Here is a 10,477-nt window from a genome sequence, read left to right on the forward strand (position 1 = left end):
CTATGTAGAAAAATAAAAACAGTATACAATAGTACAGTAATTTCACAGGAAAAGGTAACAGAAGTGCTGATAGTGCATAGAATACAGTACTGTAAGCAGTTACTGAAACCGTGCAGATGTTTTTGATATGATGATATTTTTACAATACCTATTTTCCAGTCGAAATGTTCTTATCACACTTGCCACTGTGTATCGGCTTAGATTTGGCTGTACTCGCAGTCCAGCCTCCCTCAGCGTCAGGCCGTGGTTGACAATGTGGTCAACCAGTGTTGCGCGGATCTCATTTGTCAGATTCGGTCCTCTTTGAGCACCTTCTTGTCTTCCTCTTCCTCTGTTGATTCCTCTTCCTCCTCCTCCTTGTCCTCCTCCTCGTTCTCCTCCTCGTCTTACTCTTTCTCTGATTCTTTCCATTGTGCTTGAAGACCGATGAACTCACCTGCTGCTTTTTATAGTGCTTATACACCTGATTGGTGTGTCTACAATTAAGCAAACAAGTGTTTGCACACCTGATGACTGTGTTGAACCAATTGGTTGGACGGTGCAGTAATTTGACAGTCAGTGCTTTGGTATTGCAAGGAAGTGACTTCATGATAGATTTTTGTGTGTAATGTATGTTAAGTGTGTTTAGTGTTTTGCAAATCACTGTGTGTAGAGTTTTGCAACAAGTGTGAGGTTGACAATGTGCTTATAGTTGTGCAAATATGGGCTGATGTTTTGCTTCTTGAGTGTAAGGTTTTGCTAATAGTGTACTACTTTTAATTTTAGTGTGTAAGCAATCCAAAAAAACTGTAATATGTGGTTTATAATGGACTGTGGTGCAGAAACAGTGACAGTGTTTCACACTCTTGGCTTACATTTTCCATGTTGTCTGTCAGAGACCAAGTCACAATAACATATGGTTTTACTGAATAATTAAGTAAATATAATTTCTTAATAAATATACTAAAGAAACCTCACTTCTTGAGTGGCCATTCTCTGCTGTCTCAGACACCTTTTGTGCTGTGTCAGCCACTGTAGCTGTCCTACGGTCTTTGAAAGGGCAGGCGACAGTGGTAGACTGGACAGATGGTTGCAATTCACAACCCTCACCACTAGATGGCACTAAATCTTAGACACTGAACCTAAGGACTAGAACTATGGGCTAAGTTACAACCCATGCCATTTTTCTTTGTATACATTTAAATGTTATACTATATTGCCAAAGGTTTGGGGTTGCCTGCCTTTACATGCACATGAAGGTTAATGACATCCCATTCTTAATCCGTAAGGTTTAATGTGTAGTTGGCCCACCCTTCGCAGCTATAACAGCTTCAACTCTTCTGGGAAGGCATTAGCAGTGTGTTTCTGGGAAGTTTTGACCATTCTTCTAGAAGCACATTTGTGAGGTCAGGCACAGATGTTGGACAAGAAGGCCTGATTTGCAGTCTCTAATTCATCCCAAAGGGTGTTCTATTGGTTTGGGGTCAGGACTCTGTGCAGGCCAGTCAAGTTCTCCACACCAATCCTATCCATGTCTTTATGAACCTTGCTTTGTGTACTGGTGTGCAGTCATGTTGGAACAGGAAGGGGCCATCCTCAAACTGTTTCCACAAAGTTGGGAGCATGAAATCGTCCAAAATGTTTTGGTATGCTGAAGCATTAACAGTTCCTTTCACTGGAACTAAGTGGCCAAGCCCAACCCCTGAAAAACAACCCCCACACCATAACCAATGGCTTCCACTTTGTAATAATACCACTAACATTTAATCATGGAATACTTAGTAGTGAGGAAATTTCATAAATTAAATTATTGCACAGGTGGCAACCTATCACAGTACCACGTTTGAATTCACTGAGCTCCTGAGAATGACCCTTTCTTTCACAAATGTTTGTAGAAGCAGTCTGCATGCCTAGGTGCTTGATTGTATACACCTGTGGCTAGGGCTGTGAGATATGATCTCATATCACGATATAGGTCATTTCATATCCCAATAACGATATACTGTATCCTGATTTACAGCATGTTTTTGTAAATTCAATGCATCATAAAGGTGGGGTTAGCTATTCTGGAGAAATCCAACACCAGGACAAATATCACAATAAAGAGTTAACAACAACATAGCAATTAATGTAACTAATGTTAGCTAGGTTGTGGGTTAGGAAGCTGTTGCTATTTGTTGCTGCAAAGCTAACATGAGAGGACAAGACGGTCCCAGAGCAGCACAGCAGCTCCAGACAGCGATACAACTCTCCTGCTGCTATAGCTAACATCACAACAACAACAACATATCTTGGTGAACTAGAAAGTAAGTTGAATGCCTGTGAGCAAGCCATTAAATGTTACCTGACACATACATCAAGGCTGAAACTGCTGGAATAATGTTGCGTGGCTCGTCCATACAACAGACTTCTCTCTTTGGTTTAAACTCATTTTTGCTTGCATGGTCTGATTCCTCCTGTTCAGTATTATCCACTTATGAGTAAACTTTCATTCACATTTGTTTGTTCTTAATGCAAATTTCTTCCCTGCAACACCAGCAAGTGTGGAAGAACGGACCACAGTGAAGTTAGCTTTAAGGTGAATTTTAGATTAGTGTTGAGTGTGCGAGTCTGCAACACAACAAAATAAATGATAGACGTTTTTTTTGGGGGGGGGGGGGGGGGGGCGCGCGATCGTAGTTTTGTTGGGGTGAAATCTGTTTTAAAATGCGCTACTTTGGCTCTGATCCAGCTGCCTCTCTCTATCACTAGGGGTAGTCTTGCTTAATGTCCCGCCCACGGCACTGTGTGATTGGTTACAAGTCGCGAATAATAACCTATCAACACTCACGAGACATTTTCTCCAGTGATCAGCGGAGCTGTGAGTCAGAGGGAAGGTAGCCATTACTAAAGCTACAATAAACTTCACAATCTGATGATCTGTTTCTATGATGACAAGCAGACCAGTGTCCCTGTTACACCAGTCACCATGCCGGAACACACAGCTACGTTTCACTTAATGACACTCTTGAAAGTGGCAGCTTTTAAATCAGTCTGTCTCCCCTTACCCACTCGTTGCACTTCAGAGGTAAACACAGCATGCATCTGTCTTTTCTGCATTTATACTGCAGCTCTGCATTGCGAAAACGGTTCATATTTATTATCTTAATAATAAACAGAAATATGGCTCTACATCTTCATGTACCACAGTCTATGATAAAACGTCAAACACATGTAGCCTTGCTCATGCAGCAAAAGTAGGTAGAGGAATGGTAGAAGAACTTTTGTGATATCACTGAATGGAAATATGATGCAGCGTTTGTGATAATTGTCTTTTCAGAGCCCATGCCTGAATCCAGGATGAATAAAATCGCTGTTGGGACGGCAGGGCTGCTGTTGTGTCTGGTCTTTGTAGTTGCTGGGCTGATTTACTACAAGATAAAATCTACTGGTGAGAGATTAATTCTAATTAATAAATTTTACTTCTAATGATAGCAGCTCAGACCTCAGTGTCACACTTTGTTTGTGTTTTCTGATTGCAGTGCGGGTTTTGGTGCCAACCACTGAGGTAAGTATTTACATTTAACATCATCTTTCTGTCAGTTTGTCCGACACATTTATGGCACAGTGTCATTAATCTGACTCAATAATCTATCTTCCTACAGGGTTTATGTCAAGAGCACACACTTTAAATAGGAAAAGCCTGTTGGGAATCATTCAGAATACTATACTGACCAAATCCAATAGATCAATCGTTTATATGTGCCAATTTCTTTCAATAAATGACTCATTCTTTTCTTTTTCTGCAACATAAATGTTTTAAACTATATATGTTCATCATATGGCTACAATAGATGAGTCTAACAGCTCAAAGTAGTGTAGAACGATAAATACCAGATCTCAGTAACAGCTTAGAGCACTGTGGTTTCCTTTTGTAGGCTACTTCTCTACAATGTTGTGGCCTAAGTTGATATTTGTTCTTCTCTATTAAACTTTATTCAATAAGACCTCAGAAGCGTATCTTTGACTTTCCAGCCATAGTTCTTTGCCTCTGTCTCACTCCTTGTCAGGATGATGACAGCAGGCTCATAGGAAGATGCTGTAGCTCAGGCATCAGACTAGCAGTTATTGGTGAGATCATTAGATTTCAGATTTAGGCCAGTTACAGGGTACCCCCAGGATTCTCAAAGTTAAATTTAAGACTTTTTAAGACCTATTTAATACCAACTTCATTGCCATTTAATGGAAAATCTGTGTTAATTTTAAGCCCGAGAAAATTATTCACGAAGTTACATGAATTTAATAAAATATATATATATATATATATAAAAAGTTTTATTAAATTCATGTAATATATATAAACACACTATAACTTGGTGTGTTTGTACTGTGATAAGATAAAATGAATCAAGGACGTCACTTTGTGTTGAAAAGTGGTGGGCACATAAGGGTTCAGATTAGGGGTATGACGATACATTTGGCACACATGCACGATTCCCAATATTGGGTTCATGGGAACAAGTCAAGAAGATATTTTAACACTATTTGATGAAATATTCAATACTGAAAGATATTTAAATGGGGGTAGAAAATTTTGAGCACTAAACACTTAATTTCCTGCATTCTGGAGACATTTTCTGCACCAAATTATGGTAAAATTGTCTTTATTTAAATAAAGTGATTCAGATTTTTTTAGCTTAAACTTTTTTGACCAATGCACATTTGTTTTTTTTATCTTTAAATTGCATGTTTTGTTATTGTGCAAATAAATCTTTCTCAAAGTATTTTCATTCGTTTTTTTAACATATCTTCTTGCAAGCCATTTTTCAGAAAAGTGATGGAGACATGTCCCCAGTATCCAGTGTAAATGACACCTATGAAATGAATACAATATTTGTGCACTAAGAACTCTTAAGGGGTGAAATCAAAAATTCAAACATTGTGTGGTATGACTTGTTGCAATTAGTTGCACCTTGGTTAGATAAGGTAATATAATATGCCAATTGCTTCAGTCATTATTCATCCTGTTCTGTTTTTCTAAAGCATCTAAAGGCTGCTTGAAATATAGTATTATATAGTATTGGCTTGAAAGCAGCGGGGAGAAGGAGTTTGGCTCCGGTTTGTTTTTCCCTCGTTCCCGTGGTCGGTGCATCTGGCTGATGCAAGTTTAATGTGCGTTAACTGCAATTTATACTTCTGCGTCAAATCGACTGTGTAGGTGACGGCGTAGGCTATGGGGCTACGCAGAGGAACGCACCTCCAAGGTGCGTTCAGGCCGATTTATACTCCTGCATAGGGTCTACTACTAGGGTAGCCATGCATTTATACTTGTGCGTAGGTGTGTCCATCATTCTGCAATTACACCCCCAAACGCTAGTCGGCAGTTGAAGTACACAGTGAATCAATATATTTGACCGTCGCAACCTGAGCGAAATGACTGGTTTTGTAATCAGAATGTGATCCATTCGGTCGGTATCAGCTGCACGTATACAATTTTACCCCCATTTACGTTAGCGGAGCGCTAAACCAGAAGGTAGCCTGCTCGGCCGACTGGCGTTTGGGGGTGTAATTGCAGAATGACGGACACACCTACGCACAAGTATAAAGGACCATTTATACTCCTGTGTAGTGTCTACGTGTGTACCTTTGCCGTAGGCACAGACCCGTCCTCATCTCATACACACCTGTCTCTCCGTTGCTGTTGTATTATTCACTGACCAGGAACCTTCAGCGAGTCTTCCAGCTCCGCTGTTCCATTAGCATTCGCCACATGCCAATCAGCTTGTTGTGCCAATGTGTTTTATGCTAATTAGAAAATGTTAGCATGCTCAAGTGCTAAGCTAAATGGTCTGTACATGTATAACTCCTTTCTAGTCTTCAAAGCACTCAAAGTACTTTTGCACTAGATCACATTCACACACTTATGGTAGAGGGTAATGTATTCACACAGCCATCAGGAAAAATGTGGAGTTCAGAATCTTGCCCAAGGACACAACATGCAGACTGGAGGATGGAACCACAGTCCGATTACTGGGAAACCCGCTCTATCCCCTGAGCCACAGCCGCCTCTATTAGCATCATGAGCAAACCTGATATCTCCCTTTGGCACAACTGATTGAGTTTGATGGTGAGGAGATTTTATAAGTGGATTTCCCAAAAGAGGAGATTGTTTACACGGCCCCCAGATTTCTGGTGGATCAGAATATACTTAGAGATGCTCTGATGAACAAAAACCTTTGTTTAACACTTGCTGCAATCATTGAAGAGGAAGAGAAAAATCCACCAGAAGAAAAAGGTAAGTTAACCTCAACATTTATCTCTCTAGACATGAAATGCTGATGAACAAACACTGTATGATTATCAAGTGCAACATAACCGTCTAACCCTCTTTTTTTGCTTTACAGAGGAGTTATTATGGAAAGCAAGAGAGGGATAAATGTTACAGTAATATGCCACTTTCATGGGTCACTTATACATTACATTTGCCAGATGAAATTCCACTTTAAGTGGTCATTAGAAATCGAAACATGCACCATACCTTAATGAAACACTCAAAGTAGAGAAGCCATGTGCACCTGCAACTTTTGTTAAATTTGCTTTAAAATAGTTGGCACAAAAGGGACTATCTTAAAATAAATTTTATTTGTTACTCAATTTCAGAAAAAATAATATAAAAACTGTAGCTTTTAGTGACTGAAGTTCAGTCTCAACCAGTTTTATAATTAACACTCAACACATCTTAACAAATGAAGAGCTGTAATGCCTTCTCTTTCATTCCCTCTTATATAGCTACCACTTCCCTACTTTCTCTTGTTTAGTGAGAAATGTGAGCTCTAGCTAGGATTGGAGATGTGAGATATTCCAGTTTTGAACTGCCCGTGGGAAGAATGTACATGTGAAAATCTGTACATTCTTGATTGACTTGACTCTTTTCTCTTTCGTCTCCTCTCTTCCTCTATGTATCTCACTCGCAGACTCGACTCGCAATGCTCAGGGCCGTTAATGGCTCTGGCAATGCTTAACAATGCACAGATTTGATTGGCTGAGCAGCATCACATGAGATGATTAGAGCACATGTGATTGGTCTGAGAGTTTCCTGTGCCGCTGAACGAGGACAGTAAGTGCTAGAAAAGCTGCGCATTTTAAAATAGACGAGCTCCGTCACTAGGTAGTAATTCTCAATAATAGATTATCCGCCTATTAGTGACCTCTGCTCTAGGGCCTCTCAACTTTTTTGCGAGTTTTCTTGCCACCACAGTCTTCTACATGCTTGGAGCAGCAGGGTGAGGCGAGGGGTATTCTGTTGGTTGCAATTTGGAATTTCACCACTAGATGCCACACAATCCTACACACTGCTCCTTTAAAGCAAAACTTTTGGGAGATACCGTTACTCTCTTTCTTCCTGTGTGTTAACTAGGCCTATAGATCAGAAGATCATCACTCTAATAAATGTCCATTAAATATAAGTGAATAGGGTGAAACTGGGGAAAATAGCCCCAGTTTGTGCCTCTTTTGTATAAGCACACTTGAGTCACAGAGTTAACCATCGGTTTCTCTAAAACGGTGACTGGCCAGCGATGTTTAAATACCCAGAAAGTTGTTTTTAAACACTTAACATTGTACTGACAGTATTTCCAAAATTCTCAAAGACGCTTTTCACCATCTGGATGAAATGATGTCCTGAATGTCTATGAAGATTCTCAGTCATCCAGGTCATAGTTATCCAAAGAAGGTTAAAGTTAAGGGCAACTGGACTTGGTTGAAGATACTGGAAGACATTTCGTCCCTCATCCAAAGGACTTCTTCAGTTCTGATTGACTGACAGGGAAACTCATCTTTCAACAAACACAACATCCCTGTGTTTTTTAAACCCAAGAACACACTAAGACAGATGCTGGTACACCCCAAAGACTGCACACCCAAACACAAGAAAAGCAATCTAGTGTATGCTGTCCAATGCAGTGAGGAATGCACAGACCTGTATATTGGGGAGACTAAACAACCACTACACATACGCATGACTCAACACAGAAGGGCCAACTCCTCAGGTCAAGACTCTGCAGTCTACTTACATCTGAAGGACAGAGAACACTCGTTTGAGGACCACCAGGTGCACATTTTAGACAGAGAAGATGGATGATTTGAAAGAGGTGTCAAGGAAGCCATCTACACCCGGGTCGAGAAGCCGTCATTGAACAGAGGAGGGGGTCTACGCCACCACTTATCCCCAACTTACAATGCTGTCCTTTCATCACTTCCCAGGAAACTCAACAAACGTAACCTACTGGCCTCAGGTGAAGATACCAACGATGGTCGTTCAGTCTTGGCCTCAGGTAGTCCTAACGACTGTAACGACTGTCGTTACAGCAACCAGGAACACTAACGAACCAGCAGTATCGATGACCCTGGCAAACGACCCCACTGAGGTTAAATAGCTGAGTTTCCCTGCCAGTCAGTCAGAACAGAAGAAGTCCTTTGGATGAGGGACGAAATGTCTTCCAGTATCTTCAACCAAATCCAGTTGCCCTTGACTTTAACCTTCGTTGGATGTCCTGAATGATCAAATAGTCTTTAACCCATTTCCAAAGTTGTGCCTCTGTTTCCAAATCAAAACAAAGATGGCAGTCCAGCAGTTGACAGACAATAGTATCCTTAGAAAGGCTTGTATTTCCTTAAATGTTGAACATTTTGTATAAAGGCAACATTTACAATGTCATCATAAATGCACGGAGTAAAGATGTGATATTTTATGACAAAATGTGTCTTGGATTATTTTCCTCTAGTTGAGCCCTCCGTCAGGCTGAGGTCAGTTGAGACAGCGGGCAGCAAATATCCAGGGATGCTCGTCTGCAGTGTGTACAGCTTTTATCCCAAACAAATTGGGGTGACTTGGCTGAGGAACGGAAAGGAGGTGAAATCTGATGTGACCTCCACTGAACTGCCCAACAGGAATTGGCTCTACCAGATGCACTCCTATCTGGAGTTTACACCCAGACCAGGAGAGAAAATCACCTGTATGGTGGAGCATGCCAGCCTCATGGAGCCAAAGCTTTGTGACTGGGGTAAGAGAGTGTACATGTGGATAGCTGAAGTAAATAACTATTTCAAGCAATGATATATTACCAGTGGTGGAATGGAACTAAGTACATTTATTTAAGGAAATTTTGAGGTACTTTTTACTCCCCTACATATATTTCACAGCTGTAACTGTCAAAAAAATCTACTTAATATTGACTTAAATATTGTTAGTTGTTATATAATAAACTATCAAACATTAATCATTATTATTATTATTATTATTCATTAATAATTATCTGATAATAGAATATTTATTTATATTCATGGGGGTAAATTTTCTGAACACTGAGTACTTTTACTTTTGATACTTTATGTATATTTTGCTGATGATATTCATGTATTTTTCAATTATGAATTCAGGACTTTTACTTGCAATGAAGTATATTTACATTGTGGTATTGCCACTTTTCTTTAAGTAAAGAATCATTTTTCACCATTGAGTGTTATTTGTCACAATATAGTCAAGTGTGACATCACAGCAGATAGAGTTTATCAGTGATTTATTGAGACAAAAGAAAGGAAAACAAGCTTATGGGATGAGGAAGCTTCAAAAACAGGAAAGCAGTCCAAAGCTCGAAGCAAACAAATCCAAAAAAGGCACAGACATTAATCAAAAGGCCAGAATCCAAATTAATCCAACAACGCAGGCACAGGAAATCGAAAATAAATCCTGAACAGTATTCGGGCATTGAGCTTGACAAAGAACAAAGACAAACAGACAAAAGACAGGGAAAAACACAGGAACACTTTAGGGGAGGGCAAACAATCAACCAAGGAACACAAAGCTACACAGGACACACCGGGAAAGATACTTAAAAAAACAAACAGGAAACCATAACAATTTAGTATTTTAGGCATGATAGCGCACACGACAAACTAAAACTCATGCCATTTTTGTTATACATTTAAAACTTGCATATATGAGTCATATAAGGCCAAATAAAATGTAATTGTGTACATATTTAAATGCCACTGAATGATAGAACAATAAGACAAGATAGACTATATTGAGCCCACATTGGGGAAATTCACTTGTTACAGAAGCTCAAGATACAACACAATAGATAAGAAAGTACACATTGTAGTGGGACAACAGTGTGGATTTGTGCATTTTATATTAAATAAATTTGGAGCTACTCCAAATTCCTCTTTTCCTCTCCCAGAGAGGAGCAGGGGAGTTAAAGATCAATTTTCAACAGACTGCTGAAGAGACCCCAACTGAATGGGGGTGGAAAGGTTGCTTTCTCTAAGTGCTATTCCTGAGCAGCCTGATCATAAAACTGGCACCTTTGAGTCTACAAAGCCGATAACGCAGTGCCTGACTGTTAAACTGACAAAAGGGACATTAACCAGCGATTAGCATTTCCCTGAACAGCCATCAGAATCTCCTTGGATGGGGCAGGGAATCCTAAACTGCCCCCCCCCCCCCCCCCCCCCCCCC

General features: G+C 40.0%; 2 protein-coding genes across 2 annotated transcripts in view; both read left to right on the forward strand.

Annotated features, from left to right (window-relative positions):
* Positions 1-3,929, forward strand: part of LOC123967997 (H-2 class II histocompatibility antigen, E-S beta chain-like) — a 19,538-nt gene extending 15,609 nt beyond the window's left edge. Inside the window, exons 5-7 of the mRNA XM_046044436.1 lie at positions 3,299-3,409; positions 3,501-3,526; positions 3,624-3,929. Coding sequence (XP_045900392.1) covers positions 3,299-3,409; positions 3,501-3,526; positions 3,624-3,650 — 164 coding nt within the window. The 3' untranslated portion in view covers positions 3,651-3,929. The remainder of the gene's footprint in view (positions 1-3,298; positions 3,410-3,500; positions 3,527-3,623) is intronic.
* A 4,647-nt stretch (positions 3,930-8,576) lies between these two features.
* Positions 8,577-10,477, forward strand: part of LOC123968078 (HLA class II histocompatibility antigen, DQ beta 1 chain-like) — a 3,787-nt gene continuing 1,886 nt past the window's right edge. Inside the window, exons 1-2 of the mRNA XM_046044559.1 lie at positions 8,577-8,604; positions 8,742-9,020. Coding sequence (XP_045900515.1) covers positions 8,577-8,604; positions 8,742-9,020 — 307 coding nt within the window. The remainder of the gene's footprint in view (positions 8,605-8,741; positions 9,021-10,477) is intronic.

This window comes from Micropterus dolomieu, linkage group LG03, assembly GCF_021292245.1.
Source record: "Micropterus dolomieu isolate WLL.071019.BEF.003 ecotype Adirondacks linkage group LG03, ASM2129224v1, whole genome shotgun sequence".
Taxonomy (NCBI): Eukaryota; Metazoa; Chordata; class Actinopteri; order Centrarchiformes; family Centrarchidae; genus Micropterus; species Micropterus dolomieu.